Source organism: Ptychodera flava, chromosome 12, assembly GCF_041260155.1.
Source record: "Ptychodera flava strain L36383 chromosome 12, AS_Pfla_20210202, whole genome shotgun sequence".
NCBI lineage: Eukaryota > Metazoa > Hemichordata > Enteropneusta > Ptychoderidae > Ptychodera > Ptychodera flava.
Genome location: NC_091939.1, coordinates 36,892,144 through 36,920,130, shown reverse-complemented (window position 1 = coordinate 36,920,130; position 27,987 = coordinate 36,892,144). Strand labels below are relative to the sequence as shown.

Sequence of the window (27,987 nt, the reverse complement as noted above, 5' to 3'; positions counted from 1 at the left end):
TTTCGAAAATTTCTGGGGAGAACACTGGTAATCATACAAAAAAATAATAACCATATCTAATCGTAAATTAGGTATGATAAAGTGTATTTTGGGCTTCAATGCTTCCCAGAATGCCAGTAAGACTTTGTATTTAACCCTAATTAGGAGTGGCTTAGAATATTGTAGTTGTCTGTGGGCGGGTACATCCAGACAGAATATAAAGGCTTTGGAAGGGGTTCAATGAAGGGCTACTCAGTATATCCTTCATTACGCAGATTAAGATTACAAAGACAGGCTTTTTAAACTTAACCTTCTGCCTCTTACATACAGAAGAGAAATAGCGGATCTAATATTTTTCTATAAGTGTTTTAATGGATGTTATGATGTAAATTTAGATGACCTAGTATGTTTTTATAGTTCCACTTCCAATTATCCCGGTAGGAGATCTAGTAATGTCTATTTGAAACTCAAACCTCATTCCTGCCACACAGAATCATTTACACATTCTTATTTTAACAGAATTATTCCCTTATGGAACCACTTGGATTCACACATCAGATCTTCAGACAGTCTATCTCTTTTTAAATCAAATGTGAATTTGTTTTATCTACAGAAATTTAAAATCATTTCAGTTCCACTGACACTTGTACATGGATAACAACATGTTGCTGTCAGTTGCCATCCAATGTAATTTTGCTCCTGTGTGAGATTTTATCTGACATTTTCTCTGTTTTTTATTATGTGAATATTTGACAATCAGTTTGTCTGCATGTCGTAGTCCTTTAACCTTTTTTTGTGGGACAGTGTTAGAGGTGTTTGACACATGTTTGTCTCTACCATTCACTGAATTCTGTTTCAGTTTTGACTTTGTATTGTTCAACTGTGGTGCAAAGGATTTTTCTCTTGCCTTCTTGTTTTTTTCTTTATTTTTGGAGTCTCTGTTCTGTCTTGTAATCGATGTATGCCAGTGAGGAAGTATAATAAATAAGTATAAATGAATGACTGAACAGAAAACAACAGTTGTCGTATGTAGCAACACAGCAAATGGCAGAAGGAAGCAGAGCACATGGAAAGTGGCTGCTTTATTCACACCAAAGCAAAATCGAACTTTATGAAAACATAGAGTCATGATGCCATATGGGGGCGCCCTGACTCAAGAGACAATATGAATAACTTACTAGTAAAATTTTCCATGTTGTTGACCTTACTGAAGGTGGAATACCTGACCAGCTTATCTTCCGTAATTCCTCTAAAAAAAGAGAAAAAAAACTAACTGTAGAATCACTTTTGCTATACCAAGATTTCTATCTCCAGGAGAGCGCAAGCGATATAAATAAGAAGTTTTCTGCAAGACATATAGTGTAATAAAGACAAGGGTGAGCTTGATGACAATAGCAAAGTCTTGCTGTTAATCAACAAGACAATAGAATAGATGGACAATATCCCTAGAGACCTACAACACACATTGGAAGTCATGTGAAAGCTGCATCTGTAAAAAAAATTTAAAGCATCAGTGACACAGTGTTCCTATTTGATCATCACAGAAGTAACTTTGATATTTAAATTTGAATGTGTAAAAGCTACCAGACAGAAAGTTTCAATGGTGAAGATATTTTGCTTAAAAATTCAAAATTGGCCAAAAAAATGTAATAATGCAAATTTCACAATTTTTTACACATCAAATCATCCAATGGCAACAACAATTTAAACATTCTCTTGCAGATATTTTTGGAGGAACAGTTGTCTTACAAAATATAGGAAAATTGGGCCCCCTCAATGGGCTAAACTGGGAATTCAAAGGGACCACAGTATAAACAAACCCACATGCACACATGCGCATAGAAATACATGCATTTCTGAACGCGTTTGTACACATGGGTTTGTTTGTACTGTCATTACCTGATCTTTTAGACATACTGAGTGTGTTGGACCATTGACATGGGTAAATTTCACCCCATTTCATAAAGCACAGCATCAATGACATTTGGCTCACATTTGGTTTGATGTAACAGGCCAGAGTGAGTGCACATACATTTAACCCTTTCACCACAATGGTTTGGCCCAAACGCATTGTTATCAATGGCAATTGTATACCTGTATACAGGAAATTGGGGGTGAACAGGTTAATAGTTTCTGTGGGCCTCAGCTTGTAACAATCATACTGTCAAATGCATTTGAACACATTTTGATGTATACATGTAGTCCATCAAATACTGATAGTACACTCCATGGCGTAGGTCCAAGGTTAGGAAGGGGTTTGAAATGCATGTATGTTGACTTAAAAACTCATTTCCTCATGTAGAGTAGCCCTAAAATATTATACTAAGTATTTACAAGAAAATGCTTTGAAATTAAATCGAGTTACTACTACAGCAAACATACAAATCTTCGAGACACTCCAACTTCCCAGCATGGGCCGCCATGTTTGTTTGGCTACATGTTATGCTCTGTAGATCACTGGGGACCTATTAACTATGTGGCAGTGTTTCATCTAGGATGCTACACCAGGGGGGGATTGGTCCCCCTCTACCGTAATTTTTGAGGGGATTTTAAAATTTTTGGGGGGATTTAACTGAAACATATAATGACATCTTTATACGTAAGTTGTAATGTTGCAGTGATGTTACTTGTATTATACATACTACAAGCCATAAATTACTTGCTTACACAATCCAAGCTGCTGGCTGCAAACACCATCCCCTATAAGATTTTTTCAAAAGTAAACAAATTTGCGTATCACTGTTGTGAATGTATAGGGCTTCCAGAAGTGGCAGACAGCTCATTAATATTCATAAACATTACTATTCCTAAAAAATTGAAGCAAATTCTGTATGCTAAATTATTCTGTATGTTTGTTTGTATATATTCTGTATGTTTCCTTTCTTAGGGCTTAATGTACATTCAAACATAAAAATTAACAATAGTTAGCCATTCCCACTGTACTTTCAAGGGATTTTTTTCATTTTTCACTGAACTGTCTGCACTACAAAAAGCAAAAAAAAATCTTTTGTAGTTATAAAGGAATGTTTTGTAGCTTCTTAAAAAATAGTGTACTTGTTTGTCACGTTTTTACAGTGCTTATATCATCCCTCACTACTGTAAGTTTGGATCAACATTGCCCTATACAAACCAGTCAGCTGTATTTTTCTAGTGACCTAGCTGGTCTTGTAATTTTGTGCGAAGACTCAGTAGAGTTAAAATGAACAACTTAGAGGGTCGAACCTTAGTAAGCCATGCAGAGTTTCTCGATGTTAGATTCGCTCCAGTTGCTTTTTGTCAGTCATTTTAGAATGGGAAAATAACAAACAGAAAGGTTGGTTGTCACCGACAGTTAACTTTATGGTTTATTTGCCCCCCAAAATAAGTCAGTGTCTGTTCAATGAATTCAAAACCAGACCCATTGACACCACAGCATGCTTGTGACTTTCATTGCATGCAGTCTGCACCGAACACGTTTCTGTGACAGTAAAAGTCCAAATTTTCGTGTCAATTTTGCTATCAGAATTATTTTCAGAGTGTTATTTATGGACATCCATACGATGCATAAAAATTCAGTTTGTGTCCTTTTCTCAATCGTACAGAGATAATGTGACACAGAAACCTTATCGGGCTAGGGCAATGAACTTTTGTGAACGTAACTCTCAACAAGCTGACAGGCTTTCATATGCAAAATCAGCATACGGAAATTTACGTGTGGTATTGTTTCAACAGCAATTTATTGAAGCAGTTCAAAAGTATCAAAATCGAATTAAAATTAGTCCCTTCCATGTAAATGTTCTTGCAACACTATACAATGCCCGTTACCACAGGTGCCGATAATGGGTCAAATGCACCGAAGTGTGACACCCATGATAGCAGCCATTCCAGCCAGGTCAGTGCAGTGCGCGATGGGGCGCCCCTTCTACCTGTGATTGGCGGCGCGCAGCACACAACAGAGGGGCAATCGCACATTTGTTTGGAATTTTTTTAAATCTGCCAGGACCGCCCCCCCCCCCCCCCCCCCCGGATATCAAATGGTCCACCCCTTTGTATTGACCATCTTTGCATGAGTTATACAATAACCAGATGGCAGGAAGTGTGTCAACTGTTTAGAACCTTGATATTTTTAAACATTGAAAAACTTTTGGAATATTTTTGTTGAAAACAAAACCTGCTAAAATCACCTCAGCTATGTTTTCTAATGAGTTTTTACCGCATTTCAACACCAAATACAGTTTACCATATCAAATGCTTACTAAATCACCACATTATACACTCTTAGTTCCAGTAGGTACAAAAATTACCAAAAAAATCTTAAAAATACAAATTGAAAGATATCCTTGTAAAATTGGCATTTGATGCTACCTACCTACGCACAAAATATCAACACATTCTGCCAAATGGTTCCTGAGTTGTGCATCTTCACTGATTTTCACTTTTTTGTATCTCATTTGCATATTTTTCACAAAAACATATTGATTTGAACAAATTCACATCTCCAACCTAGAATGCCCCTCAGTACGAAATATGAAGATTGTGGGTATTGTGGTTTTTGTGTTTTTGATCTTAACGGACACACATCCATACATACATACATACACACAGACGCCATTTTGCCACCTTATAAGAATACCTCCCATTTGCATATATACATATGCATATATGGGAGTTAAAAATTGCAAAGTTGAAGACAGAGTAGTTTCTAAGTTTTTAAGAGTTTTGACCAATCTTTATATTCACTTTGCTCATTAGCATAATAGTCATGTGATCAACTTGGCTTTAACTAGGTTTGGTAGCTTTGGTGTTTCAAACGTTTTATCACATCTGCATTCCTTGAGCTCATTAGGAAAAATACAACTTTACATCATGAATGTAGTGCATCTGCAAAATCATTGTGTTGTATTACAGAAGGACTTCTTGTATCTTACTCTGTCTCCATTGGTCTCAAGTTCTGTTTGACTTAACAACCAATCAGTGCAGGTCATCCTTACAGCTCACTGAACACATGGAACTCCCCCCCCCCCCCACCCTCTTACAAGTAAAACCAACTGCCTGGCATGCATTACTCATACACATTGAATGATATTAGTACTGGCAGGAGAATATAGATAATTCTGCACACTAATATTACATCATTTTCCTTTCTGAACTTTTTTAACAATATCATGCATGTGACGTTTCCACTGAGTGACAAGGAGCTTATAGTATTATTACAGGATATATATGACACTTCATGAAAACTTACTTTTTCTTAATTACCGGCGTGATGTTTGACCTACCAAATTCAACTCAGTTTTTGACAGTCAGCCAAACTTTCATATTGGAAACTTAGGACAGAAAGAGATAGATGCACATATACAAGCATTCTCTGAATTTCTTGACAAACTCTTGAAAAACCTACCCAAGTCTGTCATAGGACCTGACAACAGTTGTCCAAATTTCTGTAATTTTGCTGCTTCTCTATCAGGAACTGGTATGTTTGACAATTTCATTGCTGGTGGCACTGGTTTTGGTGATTCTCTGATGACAGTCTGCCGTATGCCAACACCAGGTCCTCCAACATTTCCTGCATTTGATAGTGACTGAGGATCAGATGTTGATTGTGAATCTGGAAATTAAAAACAGTTTTTACAGGGGAAAAACTCATAATAAATTTGAATATGCAAATATCAAGCTAATTTTCATACACCTTTCTGAGGACATCCCTAAGAAGCTACAGATTGAATTTCAAAGGCTTGCACTTCATTCAACAAAGATAAGCATTCAGTGAAAAGACAAACTTATTGACTTCGTCATCAGATATATTTTGATCACTATGTTCCTCTCTATTAACTTTTGCATTCATCTCGGAATATTGATACTCACTCCATATGGTCAAGTTGATTACAGGAAGGTACACAATATGTCAGTGTTCTCCCTGAATAAGATAACAGGGGTGTGGCGCTCTCTTGGAAATTCCAGGTGCCCCCTTGCCACAAATGAAAGGGATTAATTTTTTAAAAATAAAACAATAAAATTAAAAAAAAGAAATTGACAGTGATTTACAAGCAGAATGCAAATGTATGAGTCAATCAGGCTGCAAATGTAATTCTCATTGATCTTGCAATTCTCATGAGTTTGTAATGTCATCCGAGATCATAAGCCCATGTGCAACTCCTCAATAGCAGCCCATTCTCGCGAGCCAGAGCATAATTTGCGCTCTGATGACCTACGTAAAAATCAAGCTCTGGCAGATAACGCTAGGAAACCGCAGAAGTGTGAATGTGGGTTAATTAATTATTCATGAGAATATGTCATCAGAGTTAGCCAATCACAAATCTGTTTTACAAAGTCATGTTGGGCCGTACACCACTGACAAGGTCCTTATTGTCAAATATTTATACCATTCATACGTTTCTAGCTCCATGGAAGGACTGTGATTACACCTACAGCACGATGAGAAAGCTGTCAGTGTGAACCTAAATGAAGTGATCGATACATAAACATTTATAACTTGTAGACTAAAGGAAATTTATGATCAATAGTTTTGACCAACAGGTTTTACGCCTGGGTCGGCAACTGTGCACAGTGAGGCATGGGGCTGGCTGCTTAAGTTATGCAATACCCTTTGATACAACGCTCTTGAAACACAATGGGGACGGCCTGCCTGGTAGCATACAGACTTGCCACCGTTGGTCCTCGTGCAAAACCTGTCTTTTCCTTGTAATATCAATGACGTCTTTATGGTGTGGATAGAGCGGTTGAGTCCAAAACATTACACATTTACACATTGAACGCTCTTCGTCGGCAGTGAGCGTGGTGCGGTGGTGAGCACCAAGATCAGCCACATTGTTGTGTATTGCTTATTATAATAATTTATACGGTTTTATAAGACACAGTTTCTGATTGGCTCCGTTCAGCCGGTGCTAGAAACCAGCGATAGATCCGTCAATCTCTGCATAATCAACCATGGCCTCTTACCAGGTAGCACTGAGCTGTTGCCGTAACGAGGCGCGTGGTTTACGACGATGTGGCAGCCATGTTTGCAAGACTCAGGCCGTAATGTACGGTTAGCTAACGTACTTAGCTGAGTAAACATGCCTAGGAGCATAAGGTTAGAATTTCACTTGTATATTCCCTACAAAAGCAATACGACCGATTTTTAGGACGTGTATCAGGCTGAGAACATGTGTGTTTTGATGATTTGCATTTGGACATCGGTGACTATGTCTGTCGCTATTTTTTTCATTTTCAAAAAACTTATATCTTCATTGAAATCAGTGAACTGGAATAAAAGTTTTGGTATACTGTCTCAGATTTCTTTTCCATTAGTTTTTTTTATACAAAAAAAATCTGCTTCCCAAGTGCCCCCTCCTCGACCTCCCCACGACAGCTTGTGTGGTCACTTATGGTGCTTTGCACCACATCTTCGCCCTCTTGTAAAAAATCCTAGGGAGAACACTGCATGTAGTCATGAAAAATACCGTCAATGACGCTGTACCTTCTCTAATGTGTGGCCAGGTCAGGTAATTGGTTGTTGGCATGGAGTTGTTGGTAAATAGTTGATGATGTAGGGGCATGAGGTGGGATCGGACCCAAAGAACCCAAAAGATGATTAAATACATCAATCAAGCAAGTCATCGTTGATGACACAGTCCCCACTTGTTAATGGGTACTTTGATTACAGGTCCTCAGAGAGGATAGAGTCCTCTTCATTAGGTCTGTGATAAAAATACTTTTGAATAAATTCGCTTGATACATGTCTGGGCTGTAGTTCAGGACATGAAAAAATCGTAATAAAATGGCCACATGGCGGCCTTATTGGATCGTATCACAGAACAAATCTATGTGCATATGTATGACAGACATCCAGCTCTATGGGTTTGCTCAGAATTAGATATACGAATAATTAATGAGGTACAGTATGAAGCATCATAAGGTCTCCCATCATACCATATATGAAGGGTGTACCACTTGTGGTTACTGAGCTATGGACAAATATGTATATTTGAGGTCAAAGGACATCAAGGTCATGTGACATTTTGTCAAAATAATTGTATTGCTAAGTTATCGCTATATACCAAATATCAGACCTCTAGCTCTATTGGCTCGCTCAAAATTAGATATGCGCATAATTAATGAGGTACAATATGTGGCGTCATAAGGTGTCCCATCATACCATATACGAAGGGTGTAGCACTTGTGATTACTGAGTTATGGACAAATATGTATATTTGAGGTCAAAGGTCACTGAGGCCACATGACATTTTGTCAAAATAATTGTATTGCTAAGGTATCCCTATATACCAAAAATCAGACCTCTAGCTCTATTAGCTCGCTCAAAATTAGATATGCGCATAATTGATCAGGTACAATATGTGGCGTCATAAGCTGTCCCATCATACCATATATGAAGGGTGTACCACTTGTGGTTACTGAGTTATGGACAAATATGTATATTTGAGGTCAAAGGTCACCAAGGTCACATGACATTTTGTCAAAAAAACTGTATTGCTAAGTTATCCCTATATACCAAAAATCAGACATCTAGCTCTATTGGCTCGCTCAAAATTAGATATGCACATAATTAATGAGGTACAATATGTGGCGTCATAAAGTGTCCCATCATACCATACATGAAGGGTGTAGCACTTGTGGTTACTGAGTTATGGACAAATATGTATGTTTGAGGTCAAAGGTCACCAAGGTCACGTGACATTTTGACAAAAAAATTGTATTGCTAAGTTATCCCTATATACCAAAAATCAGACCTCTAGCTCTATTGGCTTGCTCAAAATTAGATATGCGCATAATCAATGAGGTAAAATATTTGACGTCATAAGCTGTGCCATCCTACCATACATGAAGGGTGTAGCACTTGTGGTTACTGAGTTATGGACAAATATGTATATTTGAGGTCAAAGGTCACCGAGGTCACGTGACATTTTGGGAAAAAAATTGTATTGCTAAGTTATCCCTATATACCAAAAATCAGACCTCTAGCTCTATTGGCTTGCTCAAAATTAGATATGCACATAATTAATGAGGTACAATATGTGGCGTCATAAGCTGTCCCATCATACCATATATGAAGGCTGTAGCACTTGTGGTTACTGAGTTATGGACATATATGTATATTTGAGGTCAAAGGTCACCAAGGTCACGTGACATTTTGTCAAAATATCTGAGATATCTGCGTGAACGGATGGACTCACGGATGGACTCATGGACGGACATGACCCAATCTATAAGCCCCCTGGACTTCATCCGTGGGGACTAAAAACTGTGTCACTGCATCCTTTTTGCAATATGAATACGATGAGAAACTAAATATTATTTTTCTTGGCCTCATACATGGGAGTCTATGGACTGCCTTATACATGGGAGTCTATGGACTGCCTTATACATGGGAGTCTATGGAGGTGAAAACTAAAAGTCCTCTAACACGGCCAAATTTGATTGCATTGTGAAACAAATCGACGTGCATCTGTATGGGGTAGGGTACTATCCTTGTGGAAAGTTTGAAAGAAATTGACCTGGGCATGTCTTAGATTTCTGCGTGAACGGACGGACGGACGCACGCACGCACGGACGCACGCACGCACGGAGGCACGCACGCACGGACATGACCAAACCTATAAGTCCCCCCGGACGGTGTCCGTGGGGACTAAAAATTCTAAGCTACAGTATAAACTGCCTAAAGATAGTTCAATATGGAAAAAAGTTAAATAATTCAGAAATAAGAATTAACAGCCCAAAATAGTAATGACGCACTTCCCTACTGACCTGAGTGCATGTGATATACACAACCTGGCATCTGTAAATTAAATGTATACCAAGTGATCATTTTAAGTCACTTTTAACTGTTTTTAATGGATTTTCCAAAGAGTCCTGTGGAAATGATGAAAAACGCTTATCTGGTCTTGTGTTTGTAAACCTCATGGCTGATAATTGTCATAGTATTGAAAAAAAATTGAAAGTGAAGAAATTACTGTTTTTAATAGGCATATTTTCCTTGAAATACATGACCGTGTAAAGAATATATGCTAAAAATGTTTAAGAGTAAATTTCTTTTCAAAAAAATAATTTAATCTGTGACCAAAGGAAACCTTGGAGAAAGGCTTAACACTGTGGCTATGCCGCTATTAAAGTCCCTTTTGATTTTTGTCACAGCTCAAAATCGTTCTCCTACACCTCAACCTGAGCCATAAACACCCCCACCAGTTTATGATATGACCCATCACAATAGCATGACGTCAACGGATCTTGACAGACGGAAGTCTTGACAGACGGAAGAAATTGACACCAGCATACTGGTTTTCAACTCTAATACCTTCTCTGTCTATAAATAGACACGAGAAGGTAAAAAAGGCAAAAATTGAATTATGTTGGCACTTTGAACCATCCACAACTGTGAAATTATTTCAGAAGAAATAAATATTCATAAACAAGTCAAAGTTGACTGATTTACTTTGTCATTTAACTCAACAGTTACTGTAACAATTTTCAAGGACTTTTTGAGGACAAAAATACTGTTTCCCCCGAATTATTTTTACATTATAACATTTTACACAACATTTCTAGGATATTATGACTAATCATCTTGTCAGTTGCAAAAATGGTGGGTGGATTATCAATTTTCCAGGACTTTCCAGGATTCAATTTTATTTTCACAGACTTTTTGAGGACTTTGCCAGAGGCTTTTCCACAAACTTTCAAGGACTTTCCAGGAGCATATCAACTAACGTAAAATCTAGACTCCAAGTCATGAGTAACGAGGTGAAAGTTGGAAATTTTGCTGGTTCATAAATTTTTTTTTAAATGCTGCCTACTGCCCCTGAAAGTTTTTTCAAAACAAGTCATTGTAAATGACACAGTTCCAACCTGTAATTTAGGTAATATGATTGAAGTCAAAATAATGTAGCACTAGAATGTGTCACTAGTAAGCATACATACATTTGTATGTACAGACATACATACAGACATAAATACTTACGTGTACATACATACATATATATTAAAGTATATTAATCATGTAAATATGCAAATAATGTAGATAAGTAAGTATGTCATCAGTATAAGTCCACCTACCAGTATTAAAGTACAAGCAACAATGCTTAAGAGGTCCAGTTGAAATCAGAGCAATAAGTTCTGATATATAGTCTAATTTCAGAAAATCATCAGATATGCGAATGAGCATTTAATCAGCATGTCACACTCATCAAACTTTCAGAATATCTAGATTAAGTATGAACAAACATAATCCAGGTTTGATCAAATTCTGTGTATTGAATTTCAATGTACGACCCAATATGCAATGAGTTTAACATGAGCTTACAGTCTGTAAGCAACACCAACAAAACTTTAATCATAGCTACATCAAAGAATAGATTGAGTGCTTGCACAGTAACATTTAAATTTGGTACGGTACATCTTGGGTTGCAAAATTCATTAATAATGCAAATTACCATTATCATAAAGACCACACCGATCAAATCTAATAAAATCTAGATTTTTCAATGATCTTGCCATGTACCAAATTGCATGACTTTTGATCAACAGTATTTAAGTTATGACTGGGACAAAAGTTCAGTCTTACATTTGCTAGGTATAATATTTCATGTGTAAGAAAGTTAGTTCCCTTGTGGTGAAGACTGCAGGTAAGGATGATTTTTGTCAGAAATAATGACAAGACACCATGTGATTTCCTACTAAATCATGTTTGTTTATGCACACAGAGGCATTAATTGCCTCTGTGCGCACATAAACAAACTGTTTTCAAACAACTGGGAAGATGGCATATAACATGCCTAGCAGTTAAAGGGTTGAATATTTTTTTATATAACTGTAAAAGTCTAGAAGTTCTAGAAGTGACAATCAGTTGATTATTTATAACATTCATACTGTTTTCAGTTTGTCTAAAAACATGTTTATCCTCAAAATAATTTGAATGCTTTGCGAAAAGTCTATGGTTTTGAACAATTGCCATTCTCATCATGTTATGAGGTTCTATCATGTTTGTTCCAATATGAAAGCTACAATAAGTATGAAATTAATTCCATGAAAAGATTCTTACCTTGATATAAAGCACTTGAATTTATATCAATTGCTTTTGCTTGGGCAACAACACTACCAGAATTTGTAGATGAAATGTCCTGTTTCTGACGACTTGTAGATGATGAGACATCTTCCTCAACAGATAACTGTCTCGTTTTTTGTAACATTAACTCATCGTCAGTATCATCCCAAGCATCAAGTGTACTATTATCAAAATCAGCAAAGGAATCAGCTCTTCTGCTACGATTCTTACTTTGATCTATGTTCCCGATGCTAGCTTGAATTACTGCCTCTGTTGGAGGATGCTTTGCTCCATATACTGGTTTGATGCTAAAGAGTGAAACAAAAATAATAGGGTATGGATGCACCTGGACATACACTTTGTTTTTACTTATATCATTCATCAAGTCATTCATGGTTCCACACTTCATGAGTAACATTGCAGTCAGCCATGTCCACACTATGAACTCCATTTCATTCAGCAAATGCTATCATAGAGACAAAAAACTTTGTTGGTTACTGTTTAATACAAGGAGACTTTCACAGAAATTTAAAACAAACATTATCAAGGTTTTTCTTATTCTTACAAACCACTCAGTCTGTGTTAACCCTTATCTTGCAAAGTTCATATTTCACTATCAAGTCAAATTGGTTAAAACTAGTGAAGCATATGAGGTCCCATATGTCGAATTTTTACGAGAAATTGAACATTTGAAGGCCCCTTAAAAGGTAGATACTTGTTCTGTAAGCATGAATTTTATGGGCTAAAACAACCATACATACCAAGCCAAGTGGGTTAAAATACATATGGTTTTGAGTCAATACCACTTTTTTCATGACTTGGCAGATGGGGAAGTAATACTGTCTTGTAGGAAAAGGGTGATTGTGACAAGTTTGTGTTGATTGCACTTGTGGTGTTGTTTGGCCATGTGTTGCAAAGCAGCAGACTACCGTAAAAACCCCAATTAATTTGACCACTCTGTTAATTCAACCACTTGGACTGCCGATGGACTTTCTAAATCTCTTATAATTCAACCAACCAATCATGACAACCTGTTTTGAACATTTTATTTTCGATAAAATACATAGAAATATACAATGTACAGCACAGAATGTCTAAGTCAGAACTTATTGATATATTTCAATCATCCAAGATGGTAATGAATTGTCAAAAACAGTTGAAATCCCTAATAATTGGACCACTAAAATTTTTGGCTTAGATAATTTTCTAATGATTCAACTAATTTAAATTCGTAATTATTTTTTTCTGGTTGAATTGATAGGGTTTTTACGGTAACATCAATCTACCATGTTGGTAAGGCTTATAAAGAACTTAAAAAGAACTGAAATACAGTTGTTTTCATTGTGAGGGCAGTGTTCTCCCCAGAGCTATTATAGAGTGGTGGCCGCTACTCTATAATTTTTGGTAAACAATAGAAACCATTACCATAACAATTACATTTATTGTTATGCAAATTAGCCGCCACTCTATCAGAAAATCCTGGGGAGATCACTGGAGGGTTTGTAAGAAGTTAAAGAATTGCAAAAACTTGAAAATGTTGTGAAGGAAACTGTTAAGAAATTATAGAAGCATTTCAGGTTCTTAGACAATCTGATGTATTTTTCAAAATTCAGGATGTCTGCATCCAGTTCGATCGCAATATGAAGACAAATACAGAGACTAAAATTCCCATGAAAAAAATTAGGTCATTCAATTTGGTAGTTTATTTGACACTACACGTTTATTTATTTTTATATTTTTTTATTTACTTATTTATTTACTTGTTTATTTATGTATCTAGTTATCTATCCAGTTTCTTGTATCTATCTAGGTAACCTAATGGGCCAGATGCCTATTTACAGGCATTGTAAAAAAAATCAACCATATAAAACGATAAACCAAAAAGTACAAAGAACAAATTAAAAAGAAAATGACATGGACAAAAATAGGCAACAATATTAATAAAAAGGATTAATAAAAAACAGAAAAAAATAAAAGAGGCTTTACAGACTAGTCTACGGTACAGTAAGTAGTGAACTGGACAAATCAATGAGTGGGTCTGCTTTTCAGAAATCATTAGCATTGCTTGTACACCTCAAGATAAAAGAGTACTTTCTTAGTAAATTCTACTACCACAGACAAAAAAAGTAGCATGGCATTGTACAAGCAACTGTCTGCTAAACTCATTAAAATCGACTTTGAAAGACAAATTTATGAATAAAAAAATTTTGCATCCCCTTACAAGAGACAGAAGTTGAAATCTATCATACAGACAATAATAATCCAAACTCCTATATCACTAATATACAGCATTCAAAGTCAGAATATTACAAATTACAAAAGTTGGTAGACATTCGCTTTATAAACCCTAATATTTTGCAGCCCTTCTGACTGTACTATTACTACATGAAGTGTTCTCCCTGAATAAAGTAACAGGGGCGTGGTGCCCCCTCGCCACAAATGAAAGAAAATGTAGTTTTTTCAAATAAGAAAATAAATTCACGAAAAAAAACAAGATGACAATGACAGTGATTTATAGGCTGTATGCAAGCTTATCAGTCAATCATGTGGGCTGCCATTGTTCTAATGGATCTTGTAAATCTTGAGTTTGTGATGTCATCTGAGATCACAAGTCCATGTGCAGCTCAAGGTGTAGATGGTAGCAAGCCGTAATGTTAGCTAATCTACTAAGCTGAGTGAACATGCCAAGGAAGCGCAAGGGTAAACCAGGACAGCAGGGTATACTGTTCAAAGTCTTTCAAAAGGATTTGTATTTCGCTTGTATATTCCGTCCCAAAGCTAAACAACGTATTTTTTCATGCTCGGCCAGGATGTGTATCAGGCTGAGGATGCGTGATTGTATTATGATATGTATTTGGACATCGGTGAATATGTCTATTGTCAGTGTTTGCGGTAACTTTTTTCTCCTCGCGTACGGCATACACATTCGTCTGGTAAAATTGCGTAATGGCTGTACTTGCATGCGTTATTTCACTTCCGCACTCTATTGATGAAAAAACTGACTACAAAATATGATGAGCAGTTCAATAAATCTACACTACCAATTTGGATTATACGATGTACATGTGACATTAGTTTAATGAAAACAGTTCAACGAACAACTTGAACAACTGGGCTGTGTTTCAAACATGCTGAAACATAACAGCGAAGGGTATACATGCGACCATCAAAACACATCGCAACCCAAAGGTTAGAGTTATTGTAGCTAATCCACACACTAGCAGTGTTCAAAATTTATAGATTTATATTTATACATCAGAATGTAACCATGGATATTCAGTCTCTTACAGCTCTTGGTAGCCTGCGTGTGGTTGTGGACAGGATTTTTTGGTTAAACCAGTGCATCATCATTACGGCTCACAGCTTCACCGTGCCGCTCATCCCCTGTTTGTTGTATCAGCGACATAAGGACAAAATGTCGTGGATTCTGACATGGGTTCACGGCGCTTCTCCATATTCTCCGTGTTGGGTTGTTGGGTTGCCCGGCAGTGTCTTTTGACTGACCCAGTCTGAATCATTTTTTTTCAAAGACTCGTGGAGCAAAGTTGAAAGAAAATAGAGTTGTTTGCTGCATGTGTGCTTTGATCAAATGTGGGGACTGCGAGACGCGATGATGGCATTTAATCTAATGCCTGTCATTTAGCCCTACGAATATGGCGAGCGTGTCCGGCTTTGGCTACGTCGCCTCCCAACTCCCCTGAGGCGGAGTTGTAGGCCATACTCGTCGTAGGGCTAGCCTGTTATTATAACATACAAGGTTAGGTTAAAGCGAGAGAAAGATATTGGTGTAGTGAATGCTGTATTGCCCAAAACTGAAATGTATCTTACGGAAAGAAAACTGACGAATTCTTTACCGCAACGGGATGAAAGATGTTCGATCAAACACAAAAATATGTTTGAGACATTCAGCGGAAACATCTGTGATCTGTAGAGATGAAGAATTGTGTGTATACACTACCTCCCCGGAACTTTGTCAGAAGTGCGTTTCCAAAATGTTTTCTTGCTTTTCTTCGTATCCGAGTTCAGCCCAAGAGCAGCCATATTTCGTGTTAGTATGAGATTGGAACATGAGTTTATGTTGAAGTAACCCACATCAACGATCAATGTTCTTCAGAGATCGTGGAGATAACAAAAACTAAATTCCACAACACTTCTTCACACAACGTCCGCCATTTTGGCTGTACGTCGACACAGTATTCTACTTCATAACGAGGCAGGGATTAACTGAATATGATTCTGATGCTGTTGTGACGGTCATTCCGCCGCACAGCTAGCAGTAAAGTACGGACCCACGCGTGGCACGGACCGAGACATGGGATCGGCGAATGATAATCCGAATTGGATTGTAAAGGATTCCTGTGCTCACTTCTAAATAAGATTCCTACTCGTACTGCAACTTTTTCCAAAGCGACAGAGAAATTGTCAAGGTACAGACTAAACTGCATTTCTGATTACTCTTAGTATAACACTGGTCGGTTCTGCAACTTCAACATTGTGGCCTGCACTTGGAACTTTGAGTTCAAAGGCTTGGATCTCCGATCTGATGCTGGTTGCAGCTTCCAAGTAAGCAACCTTTTCCGTGGTTCTGATTCTGTTTCTGTATCCAACGTCAACCTTTCTGACGTGATGTCAGTTGCCAGTTATCTTGAGAAGTGTAACGCCGGAATGGCCTGTAACGGGGATCAAGATAACGCTGGTGCAGAAGCCTCACATTTCAGTTGGTATCCTTCTCTAGTGCAACTTAGAATTTGGTGCATTGGCACAGGACGTGTGCGTGACAGGTGTTTGCAGCGTTGCTTGGATAGTCCACAGGTGTCCGGAGTTGCCGGTGTACATGCATAGAGAGAGAGATGCATGTACACCGGCAACTCCGGACCCCTGTGGGATAGTCTATCGAAGGCCTTAGTGTGAGGCTGCGGCATTTTGACTTTTGTTGATTCATTTCTCAATGATTGTCATTTGTGAAGTCTTTTTTTTTACCTCCAGATGCAGAGTCCATGATTGATTATGGAGCATTAGTGATGGGCCATGTGTTATTCTGAGGGGGGCTTGGAAGATTTCGGGGGGAAAAGATCCAAGAGGTTGCCTTTAAAAAAAATTCCAGCCAAGGGTGGCGGAAAAATAAAATAGTTTGCGGACTTTCAGCTTCTCAAGTATGCTACCACGGGAGTACCTAGTGGACTGTACCATTATTTTTTAGGGGTGCCCGAAAGGTGTGAGGACTGAATATAGCTGTTAGACAATTTGCCTAGTTCAATAAGTCATATGTCTTCTGAACGCTCTAACCTAGTTCAACAACGTACTAGTTCAATAATCCTGCATGGGACCGGTTATTTCAAGTCGTTAAAACTTTCTTGTGTTCATGCACATTTTACAGATGCATTTGCCCAAGTTTAACTATGTACTGTGGCATTAGTCGACTGAGTTCAACTACAGTAACAAGTGCTGATGTAATAGTCACGCCAGCGGCTTACGGACTACTCATGCACAGATTCATAATATACTATGCAAGTAAACGGAAGTGTGCCTGACTTTCATGGGTGCCGCCATGTTTTTTTGAGTGCTCTGAATAAATACGAAACGTGCAAAGTGTTATTTATAACACGCCATAATAAAATATCTCTTATATATAGCCAGTAAGTATTATTATCCACCATATCTCTGATACAAAATATAGTAACTATCACGCCTAAAAAACAGAAAAAGAGAGAAAACTGTCGTACATATAAATGAGGACATACGCAAAGAATGCTGGGATTGAATTTTGAAACGCACCCTGTGTCAATAACTAGATGCAAAAGTTGCCAGTTTTCAGCTTGCAAGTGGAAGTTGGGCAGTACAGTTTGTCGTGCAACGATAATGATGGCACAATACGTCCCTTCTTAAACACAATATAGGAGTTATCATGATAAACATTGCCAATTATTATGTCCAACATTTTTCAACGTTAAACATAAAATCGTGCAGGGTATCGTGTACATGAACTATTTTCATCAGAGGGTAAACTGGGGTAAACTGGGCACAGTTGTTGTACAAACGTATGTAGCAAGTAAAAATTAATTCTATTTTATCCTTTACTATTACTAATTATGAATCAATACAAATAACATTTCTAATCTAATAACCCCTGGCACAACACCAAGGAATGAGTCCTATATAATATTCGAATGTGTAAAGAAAGGTGCCAAAAAAATAGATATTATTGTGGGCAAAAAGGGGCTCTCCTTGACTAAAAAGGTTGTTGTAGAATGTGTGAAGTGGGATGCCAAATGGCAAAAGACATTACAAGACAATAAAATTTGCATGGAGTGAATATGTCTTTCACATCTTCAGAAATAAATATGGCAAATTTTTCAATAGATGGTCACCGGTCACTCTGCCTTCAGCAATAGTGGTATTCTTGCAGTAATTCAAAAGAAACAGTGTCCTATGACCTTTTTTCAATCCTCCAAAAAGATATACAGTTAAAACAACAACTACTGCCACAAGCACACTACTGCTAACCCTTCCCTTCCATTATCACACGTATTCAACCCCTCACAACTGTCGGCCACCCCTAAAAATAATGGTACAGCCTCCTGGGTACTTCTTTGGCAGCATACTTGACTAGGTCCACAATGGACAGCAGATATAAAGTGAAAAAGTCATGCACAGGCAGTTACTTTAAGTCTTTACTTAAAATTTTTGGCAAAGGAACAGCAGATGTATGTGCGCCAAAAAATGATTCCTCTGAGAGGGGAAGTGAAAAAAAAGCCAGAAATCACACAGATGAAGAAAAATTCCATGTGAAACAAAAAAAAATGGCCCAGAGCAAGTCCAAGCCCCCCCCCCCCACCCCACCCCCCGTTGGTACACCCATTAGAGCTAGCTGAGGCGCAACACGTGTGCTGGTCAGTGTGATGTGCATTATTTAACACCAAGAATGGAGTTAGGGGAGCAAAGCCCTGCGTATGATGCTGTGTGTTCATGGTGGACATACAACGCCATGAACACACAGCATTGACATGTACGCTGGGCTAGGCTAGGGGGACGACAGGCACATGAAATATTCAGCGTAGAGAGGCGCAAAAGAAAAATTCTTTTTCTGCATATATTACATTTGCAACTCCAATCGCTCGTTGGATGTATTCACCTGGGAAAATAAACATGTTAGTAACATTTTCTCCATATCCAGCTCTATTACAAGAAACCAGCCATGGATCAAGACTGGTGATGGAGGGACTGTGTTCATGTAATGTACAACAGCTTGCACAGCTCTTTTATCTGATTTGGCTGGGAAAGCATCTTTATGTTTCACATCATTCAACATTAGTTGTCAATCAATGTACTTGTTTTACCTCTGTTTCTAAGACAACTCTAATAATCAATCAAAGCTTTTTGTCATCAATAATTCCTGACTGACTAAATATTTTTTTTCCAAAATGAAAATTGTTCACTGAAAAGCCTTGAAACACTCAATAAACCATGCACATAATGGCATAAATTAAAAATAACACAGGGCTGCAAGCATTTTATTGCTCCTGGACCTACCAAATAGACATTGGCCATTATTTGGACACACATATAAATGACTCCATTTCCCGTAAAATACCAGTATGTGTGAATAGTAGTCTTTGGATATATTATATAAATCCCCACCCTGCATCCTTGATCTCTTCATGGCACTGTCCACACACTATTGTGCTACAGATGATAATTCCCATGTGTGTAATTTGTGGACCATGTCTAATGCACTCTGTTTTGCTAGATTTCTGTTAACCTTTAGCTATCATCTATTGACAAGATTTGCTGTTATCACTGCTGAAATATATATTACACTATAGGCAGATATATTGCCTACAGCACATTCCCTGTTCTTTGCATTGCTAATACTATCTTTAGTTTGAAATTTTCTGAAGCACCAAGTATCACATCAGTGTAACAAACTGTTTACTTAACACAGAACAATCAGTGATCTGGTAGTGCCCTTTACAAGCTCAGATGATGCAGAGATTGCCCATAGATCACTGACTGTTGATCGCGAACCAAAGAAGGACCAAGTTTCCAAACAATTGATAGTGAAAGAGAAGAATTTGTATGTGTAAGTTTACCATGTTTCATAAATATTACACTCATTTACAGTGTATTGTCCAGGATGCTGAAGTAGAGGAAGCAGACCATTTTGAACCCCTTATCACAATTACAAAGTGCAATCTTCGATTATAAAAGGGACTTGAAATCAATGGTTTCAGAGGAAGTTGTTGTTTCATAATGGTCTATTGGATTTTTAGCTAACATTTGCTATATGTATGTATACTAAAGAGAGCTTATGGTAAGTCAGCAGCATCTGTGTGTGTGTGTGTCTGTCAGCCCACATCAGAAACTCCAAAACTGCAATATCTGCCATCTTACTATTTTATTGGTGTTTATTTGGCTTTTTTACTTAAGCTTGTTACTAATTTGCATATTTGACAAACTTTCCTTATTAGGGACATAATACCTGGATTGACTTCAAAGTTGACGAATCTTGCTCTGTACATAAAATTAAATGAAACTATCGCGAAGATGAACTAATGGTCATGACCATTAATTCATTTTCGTGATGGTTTCATGTATCGTGCATAAAACTGGGGTCCAGTATATGCATGGTCACCCATTCATTCAGTATCTTTCAGCATGCCAAACAATATGAGTAGCATTTCGTATCAAACAAAATTCATGAAAAATGGCGACTTTGTCCCTTTAAAGACACTATGATAACATTATTGAAAGTCATTTGGCAATTTTAGCTCAGTTTTATTACTAATTTGCATATTTAAATAACTGTCCCTATAGGGGACATATGACTGGAAGAACTTTACAAAAGTTTATGAAACTTACTATGCATAATGATAAGATAATTATATCATATTAATGAAAGATATTTTGCATTTTCATGTTAGCTAATTTATAATTTGCATATCTAATAGGCTTTCACAGTGAGGCATATCAAAGGCAATTGCACTTCCTTAATGCAGTGATATAACCACAGTAGTCGAAGAAATTTAGTATTTTTGTTTCAGCTAATTACATATTTGTATACTTAATGATTTTAGAACTAATCTGTGGTGAATATTGTTCATGATGTTGATCATAACAATTTCAATATAGTTGCAAAATTGTGTCAAAAAGTTTCAATTTACAAACAACTGCAATATGTACTGATACACAGGAACATTTTAAGTTCATATCTAGTTTTGTGTGTCAGCTTTCCATGATCATGAACATGTTTTGCGATGTCATTTGTATGAAATTTTTAGCCATTTATTTTGGAAAATAACATTGCGGACAAAATCAGATGACTCAGATGATAGGTTCTGGAAGTTTGTAAGTAATTCTGAACTCACTTTTCTCTGATCTGTAAGTTTCAATTTTCATTTTTTTTTTCAGAACAATCAGATCAAAGAAGGCTGGGGTGCTGAGAGTTGCAGTTAATTCTTTTATGGATCATCTAAAGCTTGTCATTCAAACTATTGATGAATTTAGCCTGACAACGTAACATGATGAATACTGGTAGCTGTCAACAAGAAGCAGTTTCTGCATATGTGTTTGGTGTCAATGTTTGGTAACATGATATTTCTAAAGAACAGCAGTGATGGTTATTTCAGCCGTTTTGTAACCTTTCAGAAGAATCAATGTTAAAGGGATATAGTCGTCGGAACTGCGCTCCAAGGTCGTATGGGACCCATACGACCCATGGCGACAATGTATCCAAGGCACAATGGTGATTGATGACAGTTAAAACATGTCTGTCATAATCTATCATCATATAATTTAAATGTTGCAGCTATGATGATGAGGTGCATCTTGATATCGTGCACGAAATACATTGTTTGTAAACAAGAAACTTGCACAGGCGCAGTTCTGACGACTATATCCCTTTAAAAAACAAAAGTGATCTCATTAACGGTGCACATATTTCACATTCCTGTTGTTTGCACAAGCTATGTTTCCGAATAAACCTCTTTCAATTTCCCTACAGACTTAAAACAGACATGGTGTCCATTTTAAATTTCCAGTGTTTGGAAATTTGGGGTAATTTGTTTCCATAATACCAAAATTTGCATGGTAAGCCCCTACTTCTATTGTTGATTTTGAAAAAGAATACATGTAGTTGAAAGTTTCCTGGAGGAAAGTCTTTGAGTAAAGGGTAAGTCTTCAATTTTGAGACACATAATACTTTAAATGTAAATATTACCAATATATTTATGTGGTGGTTTAGATCATGAAAGCGTAACCGAATGCACGGGCAAATTAGACGTGTGAGTAAATGTTATACATTATTGTTACATACTTGGATAGAAATATGCAGGGAATTGGACCTTCTGACAGCCCCTCATTCTCTACACAGCTCTCCCTTGCAAGTGAAGCTGACTGAACAAAATGAGCTGACATGTCGTGGAACTTCGATTCCAGCTGTTAACAGTTGATTTTCTTCCAATTAATATTCCCTTTTTGCTGATGTCTCTCTCCAGGCACATTTTTTGCCCGTTTTGCTGGATTTATTTCCACCCTTATTGTGAGTGACAGGTTTTGCTATCTATCCAATGTAAACATGATACTGCTGTTAACTAAGTAAGAAAGGAGGCTGTGTGTGTAAAGTGATAGAGACTGGCCCACATGCAACAACCTTTTAAGTCGAGCAGAACCCTTTTTGCCAGGATTGCATATTCAGTTTGGCACCTCTCTTCACACTTTCTATTACAGCAGCATCATGTTAGTGTAGTAGAACTTAGTTGAGTAGTACGTAGTTCAACTTAGGCAAATACATCTGTACAATGAGGATAAACACAAGATCAAAAGTTCTAACGGCTTTAAATAACGTAGTTGAACTTAAGTTGACAAAATTGACTGAACTAGAACGTAGTTGAACTTCAGCAAACGTGTTGTCTAACGGCTATAAATAACTCGTTGCCAAGTGACAGAAGTATAGGGAAACTGTGGCATTTGTCAGATATCGGAAAAGTTGTCGATAATCTCTCCAGTTTCATTTGTCTTAATCAGCCAGTGTTATTGTCACGAAAATCAGAGAGGAAAACTGACATAGAATCCCATTAGCATGCCTATTCAGTCCCTCACATCCATTGGCCGCCCCTAAAAATAATGGTAAAGTCCGCTGGGTACTACCATGGCGCATACTTGACAAGGTCCTCTTGGTCTCAGCACAGCTCTCTTGTTGCTATTGTTTATTTTCTTTGAATACATTTGAATATGATATGTATTGCCAATAAAGATTTATACTAGCAACCTTTTGGTGTCTTGGTCTTATGTTAGAACTGGTTTTGCAAAGGTTCCTTTTTCTCCTTTACTGTGTCATGTATTTGTCCTTTGAAGTTTTATCCTGTGTTACGTTTGATTGCCTAATGTGCCAAAGCAAGCAAGTTACGAAGCTGTGAACACTGTTACCAGATTATCACCGGATGAACTTTAGACAAAGTTAACATGGAACAAAAATTAAATCCAGTTTGGATGTTTTATTTCTATTATATAACACATACTTCAAACTACTCTCCCAGCCGAGCTCTGCTTTGCTCAAACTGGCAAGGTGTAAGGCACAGCCAACAAAGGGGTGTGAGAACATGTAGCAGGAAATGTACTCAAAAAGATTGATGAATGGCCAGATATCTCCATATATACAAAATATTTTATGTACCAGTATACCCTGTATATATGTGACTTTACTATAGCTTTGTTACACACATTTTGGATCGATCAATCAATCAAATAGGTTTCTGTAGCATCAAACTCCAAAACACAGTAGTGTTGACTATTTTACAGAATCTCAATTGTTCACTGTGCTCTACTAAACACTGAAATTTTGATAGTCTTCCTAAATGTATCGAGAGTCGGTGGATAGAAATTTGCTCTGAATATTTTGAAAGGGCTAAATGCTGTACTTCATATATTGTTGTTTATCTTGATGAGAATGTATGATAAAAGGGGATTTTGATTTTCACATGATGCCAACAGATTATCCGCTTTCATGTAGTGTATCATGTATACTGGTATATGCATAGTGATAAACCAGATCACTGCGGTCCAAAAGCATGTCTGAGTGTACAGTATTCCACGAAGCATAATTTCTACAGCACAGCGCTATCAGCCGGTCGCTATTGACAACGGCGAACATTGTTTCAATTTATTTTCACAGTAGAACTCAGTTTAACACTTGTTTTTTTTCTAATTCATTTTCCTTTTTGCTGATGTCTCTCTCCAGGCACATTTTTTGCCCGTTTTGCTGGATTTATTTCCACCCTTATTGTGAGTGACAGGTTTTGCTATCTATCCAATGTAAACATGATACTGCTGTTAACTAAGTAAGAAAGGAGGCTGTGTGTGTACAGTGATAGAGACTGACCCACATGCAACAACCTTTTAAGTCGAGCAGAACCCTTTTTGCCAGGATTGCATATTCAGTTTCGCACCTCTCTTCACACTTTCTATTTTGTGATACATGTGTTATGGAGGAAGGTGGATATCTTTGATAGCTCATTTCACGATGGCCTCACCAAAAATGGCAAAATTAGCTGCAAAAGTACAAAATTGAAGATTTCATCATAATTTCAATATATATACCGGTATACATAGGAACCTGTATACCTAATATCAAAGCTATCAGATGAGTAACATTTGAGAAACAAAGATTTTGACCACAAACGGCAAAAATTGTCCCAGACATAAAAAAATCGAAGATTTCTTCAAATTTCAATATATCAAACTGAGACAACCCCTAGGAACCTGTATACCAAATATAAAAGGTATCAGACAGGTAGTTTTTGAGAAACAAATTTTTTGACCAAAAATGGCAAAAATTGCGTCAAAAATAAAAAATTGCAGATTCCATCATAATTTCAACAGCAGCCCGGCGGCAACGACGTCCTTTGGACCTCCTTAGTGTTTATCATTTGCGATAAAAATGTGAAGTTTGTCAAAAATTCAAATTATTTGGACATAAATGAAAGTTACTTGAACTGGTTGGTTACTGCTCCAGCATAAGTTCAAGGATGGAATCTTAAGTATCATCAGCTTTGATATGTTTGAAAGTGAATTAAGACATGGAACTCAATAGGATAAATAAATATGTAAAACAGGAAATGGTGAACTTATGTAATGCAGAACTGGAGACAAATTTAACAACAAACTATTGTACCATAAGTGGACAATGGCTAATTTAAACCAAATTACTGGATTGTTGGCATTGATTACACATGTATCTATTGTCAATCAAATAGAAAATAAATTTGGGCCATCGATTAAAAAACATTTGCTTGTTACACTCACCACACCATTATGTACTTTGTGTCTGGAGTGTACACCTATCTGCAATACATGTTCAATGAAAAAAGTTTGGAGACTAAAGTTAACCATGCATCTTAATCTATGAGATTAAATAAGTTTACCCCTCAACTGTGTGTAGGCAAAAACCAAATTTAATTTTGAATTACGTTATGCAGGGAAGGACATACAATATGGTGAAAAGCATACTAAATATCATAAAAACTGAATATAAAATGATATGGAAATGTTGTGAGACAGTCATTATCATATACCTACATTCACGTGCCTGTGTAAAGCTATGGGAGAAAGCGCCCTCAGATCCGTGCATTTTTTTTACGTATCATGCCCCGGCCCGGTGCCCAAATATGGGCAATCGTGTGCATATCTGAACTATCTCGATTCTGGTTACTACGCGTGTTGCTATCCGCAAACATTCCATTCGTACACAAAGCCAGAGCGAGATATGGAAAACGTCTGCTCGCTCAGATCGTAGTTGCGCGTGGCGACAGTGGAGCCGCGCCGGTAACATCGGCTTTTATTTCTAAATTCTAGTGAAATCCTGTGTATACTAAGTGCGTGCCTGTTCAGGATAAATTACAAGGAACTGACATCACGCTCTTGTCCTTCTTACACCTCGATTTCAGCCTTGATCTCTGTTGGTCATGTAATAGTACGCATATTGCTTGCGCGTTCTAGAATTCTGCAGGTAAACAAATGACGTCATTATGTATGTCAATCCGCGACGGGAAGCGGCCATCGTATTTATGAAAAACTGACATAAATGGCGATGAATTTTTGATATCGCAGGCATTTTTATCTCCTCAACAATGTTGACTATTATGTAAACTATTATCATTCCATAAAGGTATATGATAAAACCTTTACGGCCCTCGCAAGTGAGTTAAGGCAGGGGTCCAGCAGGGGTCCAGACCGAATTTCGAGCTGAATTTCATTTCTCAAAAACTACTGGTCATGTTTTGATGAAATTTGGTACACATACGTAGTTTTGATAGCTCTTTCAGTTTATGTCATTTAAATTTGCATAAAAGGTGTCACGTGATCTTTATACCAACATTTACCCGCCAAAATTGATTATATTATGTATTAACATATTTCATCTTGTAAACAACGTTTAAACTTTATTTTTTCGGCATATGATATTAGAGTAGACTCAAGTCAATCGACTAATATACTTCACCAAGGAAATTTCGGAGTTAATCCCCTGATATTTCTGCCAAATACGTACGATTTGTAGGAAAAAATCAATTCTTGTTTGAATTTCGGTATTTTTCTAAAGGAAACGTTACCAAATCATACATGTTAAAGGTATGGTTGTAAAGATATTTTAAGGCTTAGTTCGAGGATAGCAAAATTTCTGAGAAATAGGGCGCTCTACAAGTTGAAATTTGCGAAAGAAATTTGGTCGCTGTGTACGCGATCGGGCCATCTCGTAAGCCATCCAAAAGGTCATGACCCCGTCGCCTATTCGCAGTGTTACCGAAACGATTTGTAATTGTAGATTGGAAAGTTGCTTCACACATCATTCCGCTTGTCTTGTATGTGCTTTACTGTGTTTTGTGTCGGTATTGGGTACGGTTGTTAGTGTTAAAATTAACAAATGGGTTGTAAATTTAAAATGGAAGTGGTCTCAGACCACCTTGACCTTTTGACCCCACGTTCGTAACCGGTTCGTTCCTCAGTGGCTAATATAAACATGGAGGTACCAACTGTCTCTCCATGATATATCACTTTCTTAATTTTATATTGTATCTATGTTGTTGATCTCTTCATCTCTAGAATACTTATTTTGGATCGTTTTGTGTCCGACTCTTTCGTTAACGTTTGTCGCCTTGTTTCTTATGCCGTGGACTTTGGCCATTATCAGTGTATCGCTGATGTTTGGATTTCTTTTGTATGCGATGATCGGTTGTTGGGGAATACGTTCGTAAATGTTTCGTCCTTTTCTGTGTGTTCCAAGTTTCCACACAGTGCATATAAGCTATATTTTGTTGTGAACACCAGTGAGCGCTTTGTCAATTCGTTTGCTCGCTGGTGTTCTAGTTGCGAACTTCATTTGTGATGTGATGTACCTTTCCTGTTGTTATCTCGGCAGATCGTCCATGTAGCCGACACGAACACGAAGTGTCTGTTACCAGCTACCCAAAACTATTAAAAATAGTAAAGAATGAGCTACAAAATCACTGTCAGTTTTAAGTTGCAGGTAGAATAAGTCTGTGCCTTAGTAAAAAATACTAAAAAAATAGTAGAAAGTGAAGAACCAGCTGAAAGTTAGTTGAGGAGACCTTAACCGCATATCATTTGCATCTCATTGTCGGCTACATGGACTGTGTGCCGTTATCTCACGTATGCACTGTGTTGTTCTATGAATATTCATAAGCCCTATTGCATATTCATGATAACGTTTGACGCCCATGCCTTAACCGACTTGCGCTGATACGGCTTTTGCGGCCCTTGGTCGTACGGCGTACGGGCCCTCACATGCTCGGGCCCTTCCACCGTACGACATCGGGCCGCAAAAGCCGTATCAGGGCCGTAAAGATTATAAGTATCTGGTGTGTGCTAAGAGACAAATGTTCAAATTGTACAGCATCATCCTGACCAGTTTCTCTGACCACAGAGTGTAGCTCCATGCTCGAACTGGTTTATTTCCTGGA

General features: G+C 37.4%; 1 protein-coding gene and 1 long non-coding RNA gene across 3 annotated transcripts in view; one reads left to right on the top strand and one right to left on the bottom strand.

The window, feature by feature from the left end:
* Positions 1-16,225, bottom strand: part of LOC139145774 (TBC1 domain family member 22B-like) — an 89,022-nt gene extending 72,797 nt beyond the window's left edge. The window contains exons 1-4 of one of the 2 annotated variants that reach the window (XM_070717079.1): positions 15,975-16,225; positions 12,014-12,324; positions 5,360-5,524; positions 1,158-1,228 (exon numbers count right to left, since the gene is read on the bottom strand). In XM_070717079.1, the coding sequence (XP_070573180.1) occupies positions 1,158-1,228; positions 5,360-5,524; positions 12,014-12,324; positions 15,975-16,057 (630 nt within the window). In that variant the 5' untranslated portion in view covers positions 16,058-16,225. Of the gene's footprint in view, positions 1-1,157; positions 1,229-5,359; positions 5,567-12,013; positions 12,325-15,974 lie in introns of both variants that reach the window. The other variant, XM_070717078.1, reaches the window with a different exon arrangement.
* A 77-nt stretch (positions 16,226-16,302) lies between these two features.
* Positions 16,303-23,281, top strand: LOC139145777 (uncharacterized). Its single transcript, XR_011555022.1, has 3 exons — positions 16,303-16,737; positions 19,968-20,096; positions 21,425-23,281. It is a non-coding gene; the product is annotated as an uncharacterized lncRNA (long non-coding RNA).
* Positions 23,282-27,987: the final 4,706 nt, after the last annotated feature.